General features: G+C 64.9%; 3 protein-coding genes across 7 annotated transcripts; 1 reads left to right on the top strand and 2 right to left on the bottom strand.

Annotated features, from left to right (window-relative positions):
- Nucleotides 1-139: 139 nt before the first annotated feature.
- EBI3 (Epstein-Barr virus induced 3) lies at nucleotides 140-3619 on the bottom strand. The gene is made up of 8 exons (XM_054805967.1): nucleotides 3588-3619; nucleotides 3029-3195; nucleotides 2248-2370; nucleotides 1483-1707; nucleotides 1262-1379; nucleotides 1002-1174; nucleotides 554-714; nucleotides 140-437 (listed from the first exon to the last, which is right to left on the bottom strand). Exons 1-8 carry the CDS (start codon nucleotides 3617-3619, stop codon nucleotides 285-287), a joined length of 1152 nt encoding a protein of 383 aa, XP_054661942.1. The 3' UTR covers nucleotides 140-284.
- ANKRD24 (ankyrin repeat domain 24) lies at nucleotides 3439-13339 on the bottom strand. 5 transcript variants are annotated; one of them, XM_054805179.1, is made up of 20 exons: nucleotides 13258-13339; nucleotides 12472-12535; nucleotides 9863-9993; nucleotides 9686-9774; nucleotides 9299-9363; nucleotides 9014-9071; nucleotides 8863-8933; nucleotides 8513-8619; nucleotides 8250-8437; nucleotides 7649-7677; nucleotides 7429-7521; nucleotides 6827-6931; nucleotides 6665-6709; nucleotides 6447-6545; nucleotides 6297-6369; nucleotides 6055-6176; nucleotides 4719-5978; nucleotides 4106-4243; nucleotides 3943-4008; nucleotides 3439-3735 (listed from the first exon to the last, which is right to left on the bottom strand). In XM_054805179.1, the coding sequence occupies exons 2-20, from the start codon at nucleotides 12505-12507 to the stop codon at nucleotides 3658-3660; spliced, it is 2853 nt and encodes a 950-aa protein (XP_054661154.1). In that variant the 5' UTR covers nucleotides 12508-12535; nucleotides 13258-13339; the 3' UTR covers nucleotides 3439-3657. The 5 variants fall into 5 exon arrangements, with proteins under 5 accessions (XP_054661154.1, XP_054661156.1, XP_054661155.1 ...); XM_054805181.1 differs by lacking the exon at nucleotides 13258-13339 and having other exon boundaries at nucleotides 12472-12947; XM_054805180.1 differs by lacking the exons at nucleotides 12472-12535; nucleotides 13258-13339 and adding an exon at nucleotides 11079-11256.
- SIRT6 (sirtuin 6) lies at nucleotides 13292-20505 on the top strand. Its single transcript, XM_054805191.1, has 8 exons — nucleotides 13292-13428; nucleotides 14442-14569; nucleotides 14938-15120; nucleotides 17225-17284; nucleotides 17587-17682; nucleotides 18523-18603; nucleotides 18962-19085; nucleotides 19804-20505. Exons 1-8 carry the CDS (start codon nucleotides 13363-13365, stop codon nucleotides 20137-20139), a joined length of 1074 nt encoding a protein of 357 aa, XP_054661166.1. The 5' UTR covers nucleotides 13292-13362; the 3' UTR covers nucleotides 20140-20505.
- Nucleotides 20506-20508: the final 3 nt, after the last annotated feature.

Genomic DNA, 20508 nt, shown 5'->3' with positions numbered 1-20508 from the left:
GGCCTGGAGGGGGCCAGTCTGGGCCGGTCACAGGCACCGGCTGAGGCCACAGAGGCCTCACAACCAGCAAAGGGACCGTCCCGTCGCCGGGGGCTGCCCAGCTGCTCCATGGCGGACTCAGGAAAGGGGGCGGGGGTCGGAGCCGCAGGCCGGTTTATTGCCTGATTCTGGCGGGTCCCCCCCAGTGCTGCTGGGGACGCGGGGACAGAGCGCGGCTGGGGTCCCTCGGTGGGACAAGGGAGAGGAGCAGGGCGGGGAAGGGGACGCCGGCCCTGCTCTGCCTGTCACGGCTCCATCCAGGGCGTCCCCGAGGCCGGCAGGCTCCAGGCGCTGAACTCCCCGGCGTCTGTGAAGTCCTTGGCGGCCACCTGGATGTGGTGGAGGGTCCCGGGCCGCACCCCCATCAGGGTGTAAGACGTCTGCTCGTATGGCCCGATCTGGGGGTAGAGCGGGGTTAGGGGCACCCACGGGCCGAGGGGCAGGACGCAGCCTTGCTCGGGGCGCGTCCCTCAGCCGTGCCTCAGTTTACCCCCGGTGGCAGGGTGGGCAGTACCGTTTGGGTGACAGAGCCCTCCTGGGCGTAGCGGATGCGATACTTCAGCGGGAAGTACTCCGGGAAGGGCCAGGACCCCGGCGGGCTCCACTCCAGCAGCAGCTTCTTGGTCTCCCCGGGGATGGGTGAGACCCGCAGGTCCTCGGGGGGGTCCGGCTTTACTAACGAAGCAGGGAGACAACGAAGGTGTGAGGTGCTGGCTGGGAGATCCGGCACGGGGCCACTGGGGACAGCGACGCCGTGTCCGCCAGCCCCCGTTGACTGAGCTGTGCAATCCAGGCTGCAGAGGTGGCCTGAGACCCGGCAAATCATTACACCGATGTTTCTGCATCCCAATTAGGGGAGCAAACCGGAGGAGAAAGGCCCAAAGGAAGCCCCAGGGCTGGATTAGACCCAGGCTTGGGGGGTCTGCGGGGGGAGACGCGGGTGTCGTCCCAGCAGCACTCACTGATGTTCTCCAGGAGGAAGGGCAGGAGGCTGGAGGCAGCGCCCAGGGGGTTCACGGCCGTCACGTTCACCACGTAGGGGGTGAGGGAGAACATCTGCACATCCCCAAAGGAGCAGCTCCGCGGCCCCGTGCGGATGCACTCACCCGGCTCTGTGGCCCCCCAGACGCCGTGCCTGGGGAGGGGGGGGCAGAGGGGGGAGCTGGGTGAGGGACGGGCATGGGGGGGGGGGCTTAGCTGGGGCTCGGGGCCCCCCACTGACCTGTACGTGGCCACGAAGTCGGTGTCCAGCAGCGGCTCGGGGGCCAGGACCCAGGAGCAGTTCACTGCCTGCGGGTAGCTGATGGCCCAGCACTTGACGGCAGGCAGTGCCGGGGGATCTGGGGCAGGGGACAGTCGTCACCCTGCTGCGGCCTCCCCAGGGGACCCCCAGCCAGCAGCGGGGGCCATGGGGGGGGGGGGGGGGGGGGCAGGGTCACTCACAGCCCAGCCGCAGGCAGATGGTGGCCCAGGTCTCACCGGTGCCAGGGTGGTGGCAGCTGTAGTGGCCCTCATGGGCCAGGCTGGCGTTGGGGAGGGCCAGCCCCGGTGCAGGATACGTTCCCAGGACAGTCCCCCCCCGGCGCCACTCAGCTGGCCCCCCCGCCGTGGCCGGGCACCGCAGCAGCACCTCGGTGCCCAGGGTGCCGTGCTGCAAGGTGCAGCGGCCTGGGGGGCATGGCAGTGGGCATGGGCTGCACCCCCCCCGCGCAGCCCCCCACATTGCAGGGGGGTGAAGGGGACATGCCGCAGCGGGGACAGGGAGTGGTAGGGGGTGACGCTGGCTCAGGAAGGGTCTGTGCCTCCCTGGGCTCCCCAACTCTGTTCCCTGGTGCCCCTCCCTCCCCAAAGCCCCCAGCCCCCATGTCCTTGGTCCCCTCATGTCCCCAACCTCTCCAGTGTCCCTATACCTCTACCCTTAGATGCCCTGTAATCCTGTCCTTGGTCCCCTCAGTGTCCCCAGTCCCCTCGGTGCCCCTATACCTCCATCCCTGCTCCCTCCATCTCCATGCCCAGCGCTCCCAGTCTGCCCAGTCCTGCTGTCTCCCGTCCCCCCACACCTCCATTCCAGACCCCCAGTCCCCCTGTCCCCAGCCCTCCCGTCCCCCCGGGTCCCCCCATCCCTCCATCCCAGCTATCCCAGTCCCTCCATCCCTGGTCCCACATGCCCCCATACCGCTGTCCCCATCGTCCCCGTCCCCCCCGTACCTCTGTCCCCGGTGCCGCCCGCCGTGCCGTTGTAGGGAACGGCGCAGGCGGGTGCCACAAACGCCATCACCCAAAGCCACTTCATGTCAGGGAGACTCAGCGGAACTGCCCGGTTCCAGGGACCTGTGGGGCAGGCAGGACGGTCAAACCCCAGGGCAGGGGACAGCAGGGACACCATGGACACAGGTCCCCAGGTGGTCCAGGGACATTGCCCTAAAGCCAGGGGTTCAAACCCATCTCCGGGCCACCCCACAGCACCGTGCCTCAGTTTCCCCTCTGGCCTTGCCGCACACCCTGGGGACAGGGGATGGTTTCTTGCTGCAATGGCCAGATCCTGCTGCCAGGAAGGAGGAGGGGGTGGAGGCTGGAGCGAAAGCACCCTGGTTTTCCACAGGGACCTGCAGCCGCCCCTCCGGTCCCGAATCGGGGTTTTGGGTCACTCTGGCCTTGGCCAGGGAAGGGGAATGGCCCCCACCTCCCAGGGCATCTGGGCAGGGACTGGCCCCCACAGAGACCCCCCAAAACCCAGCCTGGGGACCGAGCCGAGTTCCCCGCTGTGACCAAGCTCAGCACCGCAGGGACGGATCCTGCCCCTGTCATCGCCCATGCTGGCGGTGGGCTGGCTCGGCCCCAGGGTGGGGACGTGCCTGGCTTTCCCCGTATCATGGGCCAGCGGCTCCCCATAGTGCCCCCCAGCCAGGCGCCGTGGGGCCACCGGTAGCCCCCGATACCCCCCTGTGCCCCCAGCCCCGTGGGGAGCCCTGTCCCCCGTGGTGCTCACCGCAGCGGGGCCAGGCGTCTGGGACCAGAGGCTCTGTCACCGTCGGTGCGGGAAGCCGCAGCCCCGGCCGGACCTCAGCCCACTTCCTCGCGCAGGAAACACCGTCCCCAGCGGGGACTCGCCGCCCAGCGTGGCTCCATAGGGATTCCCATGCATGGGGCCTCTGCCTGCCCCGGACCCGCAGGAAAGCGGTTTCGGCTCCAGCCAAGAGGGTTTCAACCCTTCCCACGCCACCACCCCGCTGTTTTCATGGTCACCCGCTCCCATCTGGGGACGTGGGGGCTGGAGGAGATGATGGCACCGATCCCCTACTGTCCCCAGCCCTGCCGACCTCCCCCGCAGCCCTCCGCATGCCTGTCCCTGTGCCCACCCTTGTCTCCCCCAAAGACGAGCCGTCCCGTTGGCGTGAGTATAAATACTTTATTGCTGCTGGGCTGGGGTGCGTGGGGCAGCAGGGGGGGCTGGCACAGGCCCCCCAGGGCCGGGTGGGTGCAGGGGTGCGTGTGCCAGTGACAGGGTGCTGCCCAGAGAAGCAAAGGGGCACAGAGGGTGCTGTCACGGGCCTGGCCCCCCAGCTGTCTCACTGGCCATGCCACCGACCCCTGCGGCACTGCCGTGCTGGCAGGGGCTCATCTGCCCTGCTCCTGCAGCCGCTGCATCCGCAGGATCTGGCACAGGAGTCTCTGCACGTCCTCGTCCATGTGGCCCTGGGGTGGAGGGGACATGAGGGGGGACTGCGGAGGGGATGGCGGGGAGTCCCTGTGCGTGGCCCAAGCGCCCCTGGGTTGGCAGTCCCTGGATCCAGCCCCTCGCTGCCTCCCACGCGGCTGCGGGCACCGATGCGTGGCTGGCTGGTGCCCCGGTCCCCCATACTGATGTCCCCAATTCCCCCAACACCCGTGTCCCCATCTCACCTGCACCGCGTAGAGCAGGTGGCTCCGGTACAGCGTCACCACCTTGCTGTGCCGCATTTCTGTCTCCTGCAAGACAGCGAGCAGGTTGGTTTGAGCATGGGCCCGGGGGCTTGCAGAAGCCCAGAACCCACCAGATGACAGCCACGAGCCCCCCGGTACCCACCGCCAGCTTCTCCTCCAGCGCTCGGATCCTGGCCTGGAGCGCGGTACTGTCGGGGGGTGACTGCGGTGGCCCCCGGGACTCGGGGAGGGCATTCAGGGCTTCCTTCAGCCTGAAGACCTCCTTGGAGAGCTCAGTGATCTGCACAGCGCACAGAGGTTACAGGGACCCCGCAGCCCCACCTCCCCTGGGGTCCACCCACGGCTGTGCCCCCCCTGACCCCCCGGGTGGGGGCAGAGCCGGGGCTCCCCCCCCCCCCTTCTGCCCCCAGTTTCAGTCTCAGCTTGGGGAAGGAAAAAGGGGAACAGCAGGGAGAGCGGCAAGTCTGCACGCACGGGTGTACGTGTGTCCGTGTTTGCACTTAGGTGTGCAAGCATGCGTGTATGTGCAGGTGTGTGCAAGCACGTGCACTTGTGTGTGCACTTGCATATACCTGTATGCACATATATGCATGTACGCGTGTGCACACATCTGTGTACACAAGCATGTGCACGTTTACAAGCGCATCCCTCCTGCGACGCGGCCAGCTCAGCTCACCCGAGCAGACCCCAGGGCACCCCTTCCCTTGCCAGGAGCCCCTCACCCCCCCTTCCGACCCCTCCTCCCTGTCCCCTACCTTCCTGTCCCTGTCCCTGACCAGCCGGGCCGAGTCCTCGGCGTGGCCGTGGAGCTCCCGCAGCCGCCGCACCTCGTCCTGCGCCTCCGCCAGCTGCTTCTGCGCGGCGGCCAGACGCTCCTCGGCCGCCTGCCGCTCGCTTTTCATGAAGAGCGCCTGGCGCTGCACCCGGAACACCTCCTCGCACGTCTTCTCGTGCCGCCGCGAGAGCTCGCTCAGCCGCTGGGCCAGCGCCGCCGCCTCGGCACGCAGCCCCGCCTGCGCCGCCTCGTGCTCTCCTCGCGGCACCGCCGCCGCCAGCTCGGCCTCCAGCCGGGCGGCCTCGCGCCCCTTGGCCTCCGCCGCCGCCTCCAGCTGTGCCGCCCGCTCCCGCAGCGCCCGCGCCTTCTCCTCCAGCGCCGCCGTGGCCCGGGCGTGCTCCTCCCGCGGCACCCGGCCCTCGGCCTCCGCCTGCGCCTGCCGCAGCCGCGCCAGGGCCTCCTCGTGCTCCCGCCGCCCCACCGGCCGGGCGGCCAGCTGCTCCCGCAGGGTGCCCAGCTCGGCCTCCCTGCGACCCAGAGTCTCCCGCAGCTGCCCCAGCTGGGCCGTCACCTCCTCGTGCTGTCGCACCAGCTCCGCCACCCGTCGCTCCAACATCCCCGGTTCCGGCTCGGGGCCGCCCGCTGCCCGCCAGTCCCGCGCCTTGGCCTCCAGCTCCCGCCGCAGGGCCTCCGCCTCTGCCTCCGCCCGGCCGCAACGCTCCAGCAAGGCTTCCTTCTCCCTCGACGCCTCCTCCAAGGAGGCCCCCAGGGAGGCCGTCGTCACTTCCACGGCCTCCGCACCAGCCTCCAAACGGGCCTGCAGCTCCTTCACCCGCTGCTCCCGCTCCTCCAGCGCCGCCTGCGCCTGCCGCAGGGCTGCCCGGGCCTCCGCCAGCTCAGCGCCGGCCTCCCGCTCGGCCGTGGAAGAGGAGGTCTGCGTGCGTAGCACCCGCAGCTCGCCCAGCGCCGCCTTGCACTTGCCCCAGGTCCAGGCTGGCTCCTCGGTGAGCCGCTGCGCGGCACTGCCCTCCCCGATTCGCTCCGGGGCTCGCTCCGAGGCACCGGTCTGTCCCTCCGGCTGCCCACCGGCCTCGTCCCTCGCATCCGTGCTCCGCGGTGGCTCCAAGCGCTGCGCCCGCAACCGCTCCAGCTCGCATTGGAGAGCGTTGTAGAGGCTGGCGGGCACGAAGTCCCCGGGGATGGATGGGTTGCTCTCGTCCCGCTCGTAGTTCTCCAGCACCTGCCGAGGGGACGGTGAGGCCACCGGGGCCAGGGGACAGACACAGGGAGGGACAGACGGACAGACGGGGACTTGCCTGTATTTTCTCCCGCAGCTCCTTGTTCTGCACGGTGAGGGACTGCACCTGCCCCTGCAGCGTGGCCAGCAGCTCCTCGGCCGAGGGGCTCAGCGTCTTCTTGGAGAGCAGCAGCTCTGCCCCTGAGGGGTGCAGGGACTCCGGTGCCATGCTCACCCACGCCCCCGCACCCCGCTGCGGGGTGCCACCTCCCCGAGGGCTGCCCAGCCCCACGGGTCCTTGGGAGGCCAGCAGGGCCCTACCTGGGAACTCAAGCGGGTCTCCCTCCTCGTCCTGCAATGTCTCGATGTCGTAACTCGTGTTCTCCTTCTCGTTCTGGGGGGTGCAGAGTAGGGACCCTCAGCCCCCGCACGCCCCAGCCACTGGCACTGCCAGCTGCTACCCGCACCTACCTCCAGTGAGGACAAGCGGCTCCGCAGAGCCTCCACCTCCTTGCCCAGCCGCTCCTTCTCACCATCCTGCACCGCCAGCCGCTCCTCCAGCTCCTGGATCTGCGGGGCAGGACACGGGCATGGGGTCACCTTTGCTCCCACCACAGTCCCGACAGCATCCCCAGCACCAGGACCCCTCGGAGAGCCGAGGCCACCCATGACCTCTTCGCTGGCCTCACCTGCTTCTCCATTGAGCGCCGGGAGCCCTCGTCCAGCTCTGCCCGCTATAAGGACATGGAGAGAGAACAGGGAGGGATAAATGCTGTCCCCAGCCCTCCCAGCCCCTCCACTCCCTAAGGATGCGGTGGCATCTCCCCCGCGGCCCTGCGGCTCGCTGGTACCTCCCGTCTCTGCTTCTCCTGCTGCTCCAAGCCCCGGATCTTCTGCAAGAACTGGGCCCGCTCCTGCCGCAGCCGTACAATCTCCTCGTAGGCGTCCCGGTCCTCCTGCAGATGAGCATCCGCCAAGCCTCAGTGCCGGGCGCTGCCAGCCCCGTCCTGCCCCACAGCTGGGGGGCTGTGGCAGGCAGACCCAGCCAGGCTCAGCGTTGGCTCTTTGGGCACCACGTCCCCCCACGGGCGAGCCACGCTCGGGGGCATGCAGGGTGCTTTCTGACACCAGAGAAGGAAGGGCTCCAGCAGGGCATGGACCCCCCAGCGCCAGCACAGCCCACCCCAGGCGAGGGGTGTTTTGGGCCTGTGATGTGGAGAGAAAGGGGCTGATAGCCGACGGCAGGGGCTGCATGCACCCCGGGAGTGGGGACGAAGCCTCCGTTGCAGCTCAGGCCGGCCCCCGAGCATCGCCTCCACTGCAGGGAGGAGGGCCCCCCCCCCACAGCCCCCCCACAGCCCCCGGGGCGGGCAAAGCTGAGGAGTTTGCCTGAGCAGGCCACGGCTCCGCTGCCCTGCGCTGAACATGGAGCTAAGGGGGACCCCTCCGTCACCTGGCTGGGGGTGCCCAGGGGAGGCAGAGGGGCTTTCCTCTTCCTCGGGGTGCTGTTCTTCTCCCTGACGGACGACTGGCTGGGCGAAGACGTCTGCGGAGACACCAGGGCAGAGGAGACATCGCATCTAAAGTGGTCTCCCTCCTTCCTGGCCCATCGCCACCTTGGCGAGCCCCAGGGCCAGCCCCGATGCGAGGTTGGCAGCCAGGCGGGCCCTGACCTGGGACGTCTGCTCGGGTGACTCCTCTTCTGTGGGGCAGAGCGGGAGGAAAGAGAAATTGGGGAGGTTTAGGGGATCGTAGGGGTGGGCGCAGCAGGCAGAGCCCGCGTGGACGCAGGGGCACCTCTGAATGCGCTCACAGAGGGGCGGGCACTCGGAGTACACGCACACGTGTGCGCACAGAGGGGCACGCGTGCACACAAGGGGCACACGCAGACAAACATGGGGATATTTGTGGATGTGTAATCGCAGGGATGCACACACGTGTGCAGGCACGTGGAGACACATGCACGCAGACATGCACACGCAGACACACATACAAACACACTGCCTGATAGACACGTTTGAATGTGTGTGTGCAAGACACCGAGACAGGCAAACGAGGCTCAGCACCACCTCCCAGCCCTCAGCTGGTGACAGGATGGGCGAAGGCACTCCTGGTGCGTGGGAAAAGGGGGCACGTGCTCCCCAGCCTTGCTCAGCCTCTTCCAGCCGTGGGTTAGACAGCCCTGCCCTGCCCCAAAGCACCCTGTAGGGTCAAACACCCCCGCGGGTCCATCCCCTATGGACAAGGAGCACCGGGGCGGCGCGGCTTCCTTACCGCTGGCCCAGGACCGGCGCTGAGCAGCCTCTTGCAGGAAGTGCTGGATGAGAGCGTTGCCCGTGGCCAGGCTGTAGTGCGTGGCATCGTGACCTGTGGAGTCCACCACGGCCACCCGGGCACCGGCGTTGACGAGCACCTCCACCGTCTCCACGCTGCCGTTCTCGCAGGCCAACATCAAGGCCGTCCTGAGCAGAATGGTGAGAGAAGAGGTGAGGGGGTCCATTCCCTTCCGCCCCCAGTCCCCGCCAGCGCAGGCTCACCTCCCCTGCAGGTCCCGGCTGTTGACAGCCGCCCCGCGGTGCAGCAGGTACCGGCACAGCTCTGAGTGGCTCATCTTAGCAGCAAGGATCAGCGGCGTGAAGCCATCCTGGGCAAGGTCAGGTTGGGTGAGGCTGCGCAGACGAGGCTTGGATCTCCCCATGAGACAACCCGCTCCCGTTATCTCCCGGATTTCCACATCCCACTCCACGGTGCGTTTTCACCCCAGGAACCCCAGGTATCGCGAGCTGCCGCCTTCCGCCCCAGAAGCTGCTGCGTTTCAGTGGCAGCCCCAGCCCGGCCCCTCGCTGCTCCGCACAGCGTTGCGGGGCGAGGAGCAGAGCGATCTCACCTTGTCCTTGACGTTCAAGGGAGCCTTGAAATCACAGAGGATCTCGGAGCACGAGATGCAGCCACTGACCGCTGCGAAGAAGGACAGAGGCTGAGCACTCCGCCTCCCGCAGGGACACGAGCAGGACGGAGCTGGCGCCGTCTCCACTCACCTGCGTGGTGCAGCGCTGTTCGGCCGCTGCCGTCGGCCACGTCCACGGGGCAGGAGGCCTGAGGGAGAGAGCCTGGGTTACAGGGGGACAGGGGACAGACAGACAGACTGCTTGAGTGGACGGGGCTCCTTGACATGGTAGAGGGCCGAGCAGGTGCCGGGCAGAGCTGGGAACCACTGAGCCAGCCAGCACCACTGGTGAGGGAAGGGAGATCAAGGACGGAGAGGACACCTCGCTGGCACAGCGCCCTCCCTCCTCACAGCACCGTGCTCCCAGCCCTGGTACCTGCAAGAGCTTGCTGACGCACTGCGGGTGGCCGTGCTTGGACGCCAGGTGCAGGGCAGTGTAACCTGGGGAGAGGGACACACGGACGGGTCAGAGAACAAACAATGGGGCTGTGACAGAGGGGACTGGCTGGGTGACAGACGGATGGAGGGGCACACAGGAGGATCTGCTGGGCTGGGGTGGATTGGGAATGGGACATCCCCGGGAGCACCAGCGGTCAGTGCTTGAGTCCCCGTAGGAAGTTGGGACAATTTACAGCGCCCACAGGTGTGGCCGTCACCTCTGTCCCCTCAACGCCTGCCAGCAGGGTGGGAACAACCAGGGAGCGCCGGTGGCCCTGGCTGGTCCATGGCATTAGCCGGGGGCGCGTGGCAGCCATGCCCTCACCCGAGCTATCCTTGGTCATGGCATCCACGCCGTGAGCCAGCATGGCTTCGAGGCAGTCCACGTTCCCCCGCATGGCGGCCAGGTGGAACCTGCAGCGAGACCAGGGGCTGTCAGACTCACGTCCCTGGCCCCCAGCCCTGTGTCCCTGGTGTCCCGGGGACGTGGGTCAGCACTTACGCAGATTTGCCCTCCGAGTCCAGCTTGGTGGGGACCAGGCCTTTGCGGACGAGAAGAGATGTCACCCTCCCGGCATCGTTGTAGTCCACAGCTTGCAGGAGCTTCTCATCATTCTTGGTCCAGTCCTGGCTCTGCAGTGATGCCCAGAGGAGGCTGTGATGGGTGTGCCATCCCCAGGGACAGGCAGGGTGCCTGTCCTCATCCCCGTCCTTGCTATCTTCCACCTTGGGGTGGCCATCTCCAGGCCAACCCCCTTCCCGGGTGCTATGGTGTCTGGCCCCCAGGTATGGAGGGTTTACTGGGACAGCTGACTGGGATGAGGATCCCCTTCAGCCCCCCATCCCCAATCTGCAGCTCAGAGACCAGGAGATGTACAGAGCTGCCCCAGTATAGCTGTGACCGGCCAGGATTTGGGAGCGAGCTGACACTGCCTGCTTGCCCCTGCCCCAGGATTTGCCCCTGCCACCCCAATGACCCTGATGATAAACACAGCCAGCACCCCTGAGGTGCCCCCTGAGCCCCATCCCTGCCCAGGTCTCCCCACTGAGCCCCTTTCCAGCCCTGCTTTGCTCCCCGCCGAGGAAGAAACCAAGCCAGGGCGAGCAGAGTTGGCAGCAGGAGCAGGTCCCCCGGGATGGCTCCAGCCTCCCTGGGATCTATGGGGCACATCGCTGTCCCCACGCCCATGCAGGATTGGGGCTGGATGGGGGGCTTGCTGACCCAGCAGTCTCACACGTCCCCATCCTGAGAGAGCGACCCGCAGCGGGACAGGACCAGCACGGGAAGCCCTGGGCTCACCCCGCAGCCCGTGACGACAAACCCGAGCTCGCTGCGGCCGCGGCAGCAGGAAATGGATGTCACCTTTCGGGAGCTGCCTGCATCCTGCCCCTCGCCAGCCTGGTGCCCAGTGCCAGGCATGGGGCCCCTGCCGCTGTGCCCGCCTGGTGCCCCTGCAAGCCCCTCCAGCCCTGCAGGGCCGGGGGATCCCGTCTGGGGAATAAACCAGTCTCCCAGGGTTACAGGGCAAACTGGGAGGGTGGTGCCCACTCCCCCCCCCTCCCCTCCTTGTCATGCAAGGACAAAGCAGGTTGGAGAGGACGCAACCGAGCCCCGGGATGGGAATGGGGATGGAGGGGGTCCAGGTGGGGTGGGGGTGACACGGCTTACCCCAGAGGACGGGACCAAAGGGGACCGGAGATGGAGGACAGGGACGTACCGCGAAGGAGGCAGCGGCACAGAGGCAGATCTGCTTCATGGTGTTGAGGAGGAGGTGGCGGGCAGCCATGCATCCCTTGCCCCCCGCCTGGGCGAGGGCAGGCTGGGGCTCCAGGCCGTGGACCCCAGACCCCAGCTCGGTCCAGCATCGCTGCCCGGGTGGAGGCCGGGTCCTGCCGCAGTGGGAGCCGGGATCCGCCTCCCTCCATCCCTCCGTCCCTCCTTCTTTCCCTCCTTCCCTCCCTCCTCAGCATCCAGAGCTCCAGGCATCCCCGCATCCCTGCCACCACCGAGCAGGGACCAAGGTCCCAGTTTGGGACCAGCACCCAGGCTGCTCCCAGTTAAACTGGGAGGGGTTGGGGGGGGGGGCAGCTTTCCCACCCCATGCTCACGGTGAGGCAGCAATGCACCCCCAAACCAAGGGGACGACCATCCTCCTGCCACCCAGATCCTGCTCCCCGAGGAGGGGGACGTGGGACCCCTGCCCTGCCCTGGGGGGCACAGATTTACCTCCCTCCCCAGCCCAAGGGCCAAGGGAGGGGCAGGACCCCTTGCCCGCATCTCAGGGGCTCGGGAGTTTCCCCTCAAGGAGGGAACCCCAAAATGCAAAGGGTCCCTGGGCAGCTGTGCTGGAAGAGCCCCGGGAGTGGCAGGACAGCAGGAGCTTCTCACCCCTCATCTCTCACAGAAGTGTCCAGGACAGCGTGGGGAAACTGAGGCACGGAGCACCCTGAGCAGGGCAGACCCGCGGAGTCCATGTGGGGGGCTTCAACTGTGTCCATGTGTCCCCAACCATGTGTTCCCAGTGCACAAGTCCACCCGGTGCTGCCATGGGCACTGGGGACAGCACTGTCACCCTCTGCCCAGTGCGGAGGATGGTGAGAGCCTGCGGCACTGTGCCAGGCTGGCGCTGAATAATTGAGCAGCGTCGGCATGCTGGCTCCTCCGGCTGTGGCAGCTGGCAAGCTGGCAGCCGTCCCCAGGGAGGGGACAGAGGGGGGACCTCGGACCCACTTCCCTCTCCCTGGCACTGCCTTTTTTCCCCTTTGTTCTGCCCCCTCCCAATAATGGTCCTGGGAGCACCCTTGGGTGCACAGGAGCTCGATCCCACCGGCCAGGGTGGCGGTGCTGACCTCCATGGGGCCACTGTCCCCATGGTGAGCAGCCACCCCATGTCCCAGGGCAGGTCCCCATGTCCCTGTGACACTGGGGACATCCTGGGGAAGATCCCCACGTCCTCACGTCCCTGTGAAACTTGGGTCATCCCAAAGCAGGTCCCTGTGCCCCCGTGGACATCCCGTGTCCCCACGGACATCCCGGGGCAGGTCCCTGTGTCCCCATGGACATCCTGGGGCAGGTCCCTGTGTCCCCACGTCCCTGGGGATGGCACTCACGTCCGCCTTCTTGAACTTGGCCTTCAGGCTCTTCATGGTGGCTCCAGCCTCAGCCCCGTGGCACCTGGACGGGGGACGGCCGCGTTCGAGGGTCTCTCCCCCACCGAGATCAGCTCGGCCACCCCCAGACCTGCCGCTCCCGGAGCCCCGTCCTCGCCTGCCGCATCTCGGCACCAGCCGCGGCGCCCGGAGCGGGGGACACCAGACACGAGGGAGTTGGGTTACGGCCTGGCTGCGGTTACAGCTGGCAGCGCTGGGCAGCTGGGGGGGGCTCCAGCGGGACCAGCCCCGTTTGGGGAGGGGGTCTGCTTGCACCCCTGAAATACCCAGGGAGAGGGAGGCAAGGGGCCGGGCCCGGAGGGGGGCTGGGGGCAGCAGACCCTGGCCCTGTCGGGTGTCTGGGGGGGGGCTGGCAGGCAGTGTGGGGTAAGTGACGTGGGGCACGGCTGGGCCCTGACCTTGTGTGGCACCCCCCGCCCTTGCCAGCACCCCTGCCCTGGCCTTGCCGGCACCTCCTGGCCTTCCTGGCCCCCCCACCGTGCTTCCCCCCCACTGCCCTTGCCTGGCCCCCCATGCCATGCCCTGCCCTGGCACCCCCTGTCCTTGCTGACACCCCCTCTCCTTGCAGACACCCCCTGTCCTTGCTGCCCTCCCCTGCCCTGGCCCCCCCCTTATCCCAGCCCTGGGCGGGGGGGGCAGTCGAGGCCTGGGCAAGGTGAGGGCAACCGCCCCTCCACCCTCCCCTCCTCGCCCGGTACAAAGATGGCGGCGGCGGCGGCACTCTACCCGGGGCGTATCCGTCCGCGTGTCCCGCCCGCCGCGGCTTCTTTGCGCGTTTCCGCCCGTCCGCGGGGCTGGCAACAATGCGCGCTCCGGCGGCCGGGGCGGGCCATGGCGGTGAATTACGCGGCCGGGCTCTCGCCGTACTCGGACAAGGGCAAGTGCGGCCTCCCCGAGGTGAGCGCGGCGCGTCGGGGTCCCGACCCCACCCGGGACTTGCTCCGGCCTGGCGGGTTTCCATGGCAACCGGGGCCTCGGCCCCGTGGGTGTCTCCCGTGGGGAGCCCAGCACCAGGGACCCCTTTGTGTGTCCCCAGGCCCACGCACGGCTCCTCCCGTGGCTTCCCCAGCCCCATAGCTCCCTCCGTGCGTGTCCCCAGCCCACCCCACGGCTCCCTCCTTGTCGTTGTCCTCCAGGCCCGGCACTCTCCCCCTGTTTCGTGCCCCCCCCCCGAAGGGGCTCCCAGCCGTATGGGGACCCTTTGTATTCCCCAGCGGGGGGGTCCCCGGGGTGGGTGCGAGGGGCCTGTCCCGGGTACCGCGGGGGTGATCCCAGCCCCACGCCCCCAGCAGTACTCGGGAAGCTTAAAACAGGTTTTTGGGGTGAGGGGACAGGGACATGCAGGGGCCTGTGCTCAGTCCCTGTCCCCAGGAGACCAGGCTGGAAAAACACCTCACAGAACCGAAATCCTGTGCCCATGCCAGAAAGCCGGGTGGGCGCACGGTCCCGTCCAGCCGCAGCGTCCCCGTGTCCCCCACCTCCGTGGCTTCCCACGCAGCTCACCGTCCCTCGGCCCTGTCCCGTCCGCAGAGCCGGTGGCTGTGCTGGTGACAGCTGGAGTCGAGCGCACGTGGGGTGACAGCGGGTTCGCTCCTGGCGTCCCGCTGCCCGGCGGTGCCCTGGAGCCCGGCCGCTTCTTGGGTATCAGCTGCCTGTCAGTGAGAGCAATAAATACCCTCATCTGCATTAGGTGTTTTAAGCCCTTACCCTGCACAGAGATGGTTTATACGATGCTGTTTCTCTCTGGTTAAATGCTATTATCATTAAGAAATGTGAAATTTTCTTTCCTGCTCGCAGTTTTCATCATGGATAGGAAAGAGTTGTGGTTTCCTGGGTCTTTGTGCCAGGAGGGGTGTAGGATCTATCCCGGCATCTCTCCATTCCCATGATGGTTTGTCTCTTCTGCTCAGATTTTTGACCCGCCAGAGGAACTGGAGAGGAAGGTGCGGGAGCTGGCAGACTTGATCAGGAGTTCCTCCAACGTGGTGTTTCACACGGGGGCTGGAATCAGCACCGCCTCAGGGATTCCCGACTTCAGGTAAGGAGGGTGGGCAGCAGGCGAGGGGTTGGGAGGACGGCACCTCCTCCGAGTCCATCTCACATCTTGTAAAGCTCTGGACTGTGCTCCCTGCAACCCCAGCCAGACCTACTTCATCCCTCCTGTCTGATCCCGGATCCAGCTGAAAATACCCTTTCCCTCTTGCACGCCTGTGTGATGTTAAGCTGCACCCATAGAAGCCCGACATGCGCTCTTCTGGCATCAACAACAGAAATCGCTGGTGATCCAGGACCTTCATTTAGCAGTGCCTTACTCACCCTCCATTGATAGGGCTTGTGGTGCATTTTCACCTGTCTGCTGAGATCCTGAGCTCTCAGTTCGCACTCTTTCTGTCCCCATTGCTGCAGGGGGCCCAATGGTGTCTGGACTATGGAAGAGAAGGGGCTCTCCCCAAAATTCGACACCACTTTTGAGAATGCCAGACCCTCCAAGACTCACATGGCGCTGCTGGGGCTGCAGAGAGTCGGTATCCTGAAATTCCTGGTCAGCCAGAATGTGGACGGCCTTCACGTGCGTTCAGGATTCCCACGGTACTGCCTCTCCGCCCTGTCTCTGGGTCCCTCGTGCCTTTCCCCGTGGCTGCTCTTGCTGCCCGATTAGCATGGCCTCGCGTGCAAACCTTTGATGCTGGGGCTTGATTTCCCAGGCTGGCTTGGAAGCTGTCTGCCCGCTGATATTGGGAGTGGAAACTGGGATGTGCTGGCGTGGGAAGGGGTACATCAACCAGCTTGAGTTTAGAGCAGAGAGGTTATGGCAATAATTCAGTGGGTGATGAAATTCAGTCAGCCTCAGTTGATGCTCTCTAGATGTACACCGAGAAGTCAGAGAGGTGAACGGACAGGAGAGAGGATGAGAACATCTGAAACCGCTCCTGCAGAGACGCGTGTTGCCCTGTTTTACCAGTGTTGCTGGAGCTACCTTGGAGCACTGTGCTGTTTTACAGTTTGCTTAAATTGAATTTCTTGAGAGAAATTAAAGGCGGAGCTTCCCCGGTGATGAAACCATGTCTGAGCCCAAGATAGCCTTGAAAAGTATTTTGCCCCTTGATAAATTTGCAAAACTGCAAGGGCAGCAAGACAGAGAGAAAGTCCCGCAGTTGGAACTGGTCTGACTTACTGGCTGTGGCCTCTGATTTCCTCGCCCGCTGCGATGAGGTCAGGGATCCTGCGTAGCCGTGTTCCCTCCGCGGCGTGCTGCAACGTATGGGAGCTGAGGGTACAAGATCCCCGCTCCCTGCGTGGGTGGGGACCGAAGTGCATTTAGCAGCTCAGTGGCCGTTTGGAAGATGTCCTCAAAGGAACCATTTCCAGCATTTAAAGACCAGCAAGTGATTGTCTTGTGAGCCAAACTGCTTGGAGCTGTCTGGAAAGGAAAAGGAGAGCAGCCGAATTCAAGTAGGAAAATAAAATGAAGGGAGTTGGGATGAGAATGAGGAGCGTGAATGGGACTTTGGAGAAGATGCGTCTCACAAATGTCTTCAGCCATCACGGGCTGAGCAGAGAGCTGCCTCCAGGGGGTATTGCCTATTAGTAAAAGCCCCGAGTCCTGGTTCTTGCTCCTAGCACTACGTTTGCCTTTTTAAACTAAACAACCATGTGAAAAAGAATAGGAAATAATGACCAGAACTCAGCTGTGCTCCCTGCAGCCTGGTGCCACTGGCTCCCGCTCTGGTTTAGCACAGGTCTTCTGCCCAAGCGAAGCACGTGCTTAAGTAAACGTCGCTGAACTGGGGCCAAAATGGGTGAAATCAAGTCAGTCCTGTCTCCATCTGCCCTGGAGGAGGTTCCCAGTCACCGTGGGGCTCGTAGGAACATAAGAGTGTGGTCTTGTTTTCTTCTAGCTCCTGTGCTTTGAGGTTGGTGCTGAGCTCGAGGGGAGTTTTAGTCAAAACAAGTGGCAAAGGGCTGGGATCATGCAAGGACAGAGAGAAACCCTGAGTGCTGAGAAGAGCAAAGATCCAGGTTACAGGCACGGAGATTTCAGGCGGGGTCAGAGCAGGGGTTAGAGTTGGTGCATTTAAAATTAAAAAGCCAGGACATGCTGTCCCTCGCCTTAGTCCCAGTTGTGGTGGCCACAGCATGGTGTTTTCATGATGGAGATAAAACCATGGTGCTGAGGGCCTCTCGCCGGGACCTGAACATGTCCTCTGGGTCTCCCCTGCCCCCGCGAGAGGGACGGCTCTGCCCAAACTCCCTTCGAACAGTATTTTTGCGTTAAACGCCCAAAGCGGTGCTCAGTGTGCCGTAGTTTTGTCAGCGCCCGCTTGCCCTGCGTGCGATGACCACGCTTGGCACGGGGAAGCCCCCACACTCGATGGACAGACTGACGATCTTGTTTGTGGGACCAGCTGCCTCCCTGCAGCAAGGCCAGGTCGTTCTGGGGCACCCGGTGCCCCCAGAGCCTGCCTGACACTGGTGCTTTGCTCTGACGCAGCCGTATTTCTCTATACCTAATATAATTCCCCTCAATGCCGCCCCTGTGTTGGGGCACTGTCCCCAGGCCATGGCAGAGGGTCCCTGCCACCCCACGTCAGCCGGCAGAGCGGGGAGGGGGGTTTGGGCAGCTGTCCCTGTTGCCCCAGGGCTCTCCACCCTTTCCCAGCTCAATTCTGCCGTTTTTTTTTTTTCCCCGCAGGGACAAGTTGGCTGAGCTCCATGGGAACATGTTTGTAGAAGAGTGCGTGAAATGTGGCAAGTACGTGAGCCCTGAGCTTGGGGAGGGGGGCAGCGGGGTGGGGGCTTTGTTGCTGTCCCTGGGGAACGATGGAGACCCCGTGTGTGCCGTGGGCTGGCTGGCTGGTAGGTTGCTAGTGCCGTGGGGTCACATACAGGTCTCTCCATCTGGATCCTAAACCCTGTCAAGTGGTGGAAAATGAACATTCTGGGAATTCTCTGTTGCCTGGGAGGACTTTAGCAAATCCCGTGCCCTGTCGGGGGGGGCATTTCACAATGGGTGCCACTTCCCCCCGTGTTTGAACGGCACCGTTTCTCTCACAGGCAGTACGTGCGGGACGCAGTCGTGGGCAGCATGGGGCTGAAGCCAACGGGCAGGCTGTGCAGCGTCACCAAAGCCCGAGGGCTGCGAGCCTGCAGGTACGTCTGCTGGGACACTGGATGGGGGCTCCCCAGGGGACATGGGGTGACAGGGACCCGTTCACCCCAACGACCAGCTCTGGTGTGTGGGCTTGGCTTTGCCGGGCTGGGCTGACAGTCCCTCTGGTTCAGGTGAAGCAGAGGGTGTAGGGGAGATCTCCGGAGGCCCAGGTGGGCGGCCAGCGCCCATGTCTCCAAGGAGTCCCAGCCTCCTCGGGGTGGGGCAGTCTCCCCACGCGATAATCAGAGCATGTCCTGGTACTGGAGAGTGCCCTGCTGTGGGACAGCCGCTCTGGAGACCCCCGTCCCCTCCAGCAGGACCCGGCCGCTGCCCTGCCGGGGTGCTCCTTGCCTTTGGTAAGGAAGCGTAGACAGTGTTTCCAGCTCTGCAGCTGGAGGTCCCCTGAGGTGATCTGGCATCCCTACACGTTCCACGTGCCCCTCGTGCTTCCTCACCGGGCCCAGCCCAGCTGCTTTTCTCATCCAAGCTGGCTGCAGAGCCAGCAGCGCAGAGCCGGGGGCTCCGGGCAGTGGGGCAGAGCTCTGCTGGCTCAGCGCTGACACTGGGGAGTGAAAGGCGCGTCCCAGCTCTGAGCTGGGACAGCAAAACATTTGCTGCATTGCAGCACCAGCCACAAAATCCCTCATGCAGGTGAATTCTGTGCCTTCCCTCGCCTGCCGGTGAGTCCCCCTGGCTTGTCTGGGCTCTCTCCGTCCCTTCGCAGTGCTGGGCCAGGGAGGGTGGGACAGGATCTGGGTCACTGTCCCCCCTCCCAGGGCAGCTCTGCTGCCTGTTCCTGCCTGGCAGGGGAAACCATGGTCCCTGTGTGTGTTTTCTAGAGGGAAGTTAAGAGACACCATTCTGGACTGGGAAGATTCCCTGCCCGACCGTGACCTGACGCTGGCGGACGAAGCCTGCAGGTACTGTGCTTGGGCTCTTCGCGCCGTGGCGGCTGCTGGCGCCTGTGGCTCGCAGTGCCCTGGGAGGCTGCCCGGGCTCCCCGTCCCCTGCCCGCACCACCGCGGCCCTCGGGCTGACCCTGCCCGGCTTTGTTTGTCGTGTTTTGCGCCCTGCAGCCCTGAGGCTGTACCCACAGCGCAGCAACGCCCAGCCCTCTCCCCAGAAAAGCGGCCAAGAGAAACCACTGTAAATTCTGGCCGCAGCTTTGCTTCCCGGCTGGGAAACCTGTAGAGTCCACGCTGGAGCAGAGTAGGAGAAGCAGCCTGCAAACAGCCACGGCTTTTTCTCTGCCCTGGATGTTTTGTCTCCTCCTTGCAGGAAAGCTGATCTCTCCATCACTCTGGGGACCTCTCTGCAGATCAAACCCAGTGGCAACCTCCCGCTGATCACGAAGAAGAGAGGAGGGAAGCTGGTCATAGTCAACCTACAAGCAACCAAACACGTGAGTGAGAGCGTCCTCGCCGCTCCGCGCTGCTCCTCTCCCCTTGCGTCACTTGTTTCAGCCCCATCGCAGGTTAGTCCCCGCACACCGTCCCCTCCCAGGTGGCCAGATAGGCGACTGGCCTGGCTTAGCAAGCAAACAGGCTGGGCTTCCCTCGGTGGAGGGCTTAAACCTGCAGCTCCCAATAAACACCTAGAAATGGAAGGTAACTCTTAAGAGCAGAATAAAACCTCAGCCCAAAGCCTGACAAATTATAGTCCGATGAAATAACTGCGCACACGTAACCCATACCACGGGGCTCACGTTCAGCCCTGGTTTTGGTGCCCTAATTGTCCAAAGTCTTTTGAACAACCAGAGCTGGGCGGTTTCTGGGATGTCGTTAGAGCTCCCTTGTCCCTGTCCCACTCTGACCTGGGCTCGCTAACCTGGCTCTGCACCCATTTCCCCGTCCCTGGGCTGTGTTTCAAGGTGCGACTGCCTGCGCACCCCCTGATCGAGCCCTGTCAGCCTGCGGTGTAGCCGGGGAGCGGTGCCAGACGGGGTCAGGGGCTCAGTTCGTGTTCCGCCAGGGATGATGTCTCAGGGACGGGAGCCCTGGAGCCCACGTGCAGCTGAGCCATCACCCTGTCCCTGTCCCCACGTGCTCCCTGGGAGGGGACGTTTGTCCCCGCACACGGTGTTTGTCCCCTAACGCTGTGCTTGCCCTCGCTTGCCCTAGGACAGACAGGCCGACCTACGCATCCACGCCTATGTCGATGATGTCATGATGAAGCTGATGAAGCACTTGGGGCTGGAGGTACCAGAGTGGACGGGGCCGGTGGTGGTGGAAAGCGCTGAGCTCACCAAGCCCGAACAGCTCTTCAAATTTGACCCTGGGGCTCGCGGGCTGCTGAAGGAGGAGCCCCTCTCCCAGCACAACGGCACGGGGGGGCTCTGCCCTGACCTTGGGACCACGCTGGTGGAGCACCGTGACAGTCTGAAGCAGGAGTGTCCCAGCTCGGACACAGGGCCAACGACAGTGAAGAAGATGAAGGTGGAGCCTCTCCTCACCTGACTCAGACTGTTCCCTGTCTGTCTAGACACTCGTCTGTGCCGCTTTTCCTATCGACTTTTTTTTATATCCCTTAAACATTGTCCCTTTTTTTATGTAAGTATTAAATACACTTGAGTCGCCTGTGTCGGGGGCAGCTGTACCCACCGGCCCTGGAGGGGTGTTGTCCGTTTGAAACGGACCGAGCATCTCCTTCCTTCTCTGCGGGGAGATGGTCGTGGGGTCCAGCGGACCACGGAGGGACGAGGGTGCTCAGTGCTGGGACGGTGACGCAGGGGGATCGTTGGGGCAGCGGAAGGGAAGGGGACTGGCCTAGTGCAGGGCTGGGAGCTGTGGGATGGTGCCCCCGTCCCCTCTGCCGTCCCCTCTGCC

The sequence above is a fragment of the Grus americana genome, chromosome 28 (assembly GCF_028858705.1).
Source record: "Grus americana isolate bGruAme1 chromosome 28, bGruAme1.mat, whole genome shotgun sequence".
Taxonomy (NCBI): Eukaryota; Metazoa; Chordata; class Aves; order Gruiformes; family Gruidae; genus Grus; species Grus americana.
This window is presented reverse-complemented; position numbering and strand designations above follow the sequence as displayed.

What these genes read in the sequence shown, in the direction of transcription:
- EBI3 (XM_054805967.1), bottom strand. Translation starts at nt 3,619, where the DNA reads ATGGCCAGTGAGACAGCTGGGGGGCCAGGCCC. An exon ending in ACAGCTGGGGGGCCAGGCCC is followed by an intron (nt 3,196 to 3,587) that starts GTGACAGCACCC and finishes GGTCCGGGGCAG; the next exon opens with GCAGAGGCCCCATGCATGGG. An exon ending in GGGCGGCACCGGGGACAGAG is followed by an intron (nt 1,708 to 2,247) that starts GTACGGGGGGGA and finishes CATGCCCCCCAG; the next exon opens with GCCGCTGCACCTTGCAGCAC.
- ANKRD24 (XM_054805180.1), bottom strand. Translation starts at nt 11,147, where the DNA reads ATGGCTGCCCGCCACCTCCTCCTCAACACCATGAAGCAGATCTGCCTC. An exon ending in GACTCGGAGGGCAAATCTGC is followed by an intron (nt 9,775 to 9,862) that starts GTAAGTGCTGAC and finishes GTCTCGCTGCAG; the next exon opens with GTTCCACCTGGCCGCCATGC. An exon ending in CGCTGGAGGAGAAGCTGGCG is followed by an intron (nt 4,009 to 4,105) that starts GTGGGTACCGGG and finishes GCTGTCTTGCAG; the next exon opens with GAGACAGAAATGCGGCACAG.
- SIRT6 (XM_054805191.1), top strand. Translation starts at nt 13,363, where the DNA reads ATGGCGGTGAATTACGCGGCCGGGCTCTCGCCGTACTCGGACAAGGGC. An exon ending in TCAGGGATTCCCGACTTCAG is followed by an intron (nt 14,570 to 14,937) that starts GTAAGGAGGGTG and finishes CCATTGCTGCAG; the next exon opens with GGGGCCCAATGGTGTCTGGA. An exon ending in GTGCGTTCAGGATTCCCACG is followed by an intron (nt 15,121 to 17,224) that starts GTACTGCCTCTC and finishes TTTTCCCCGCAG; the next exon opens with GGACAAGTTGGCTGAGCTCC.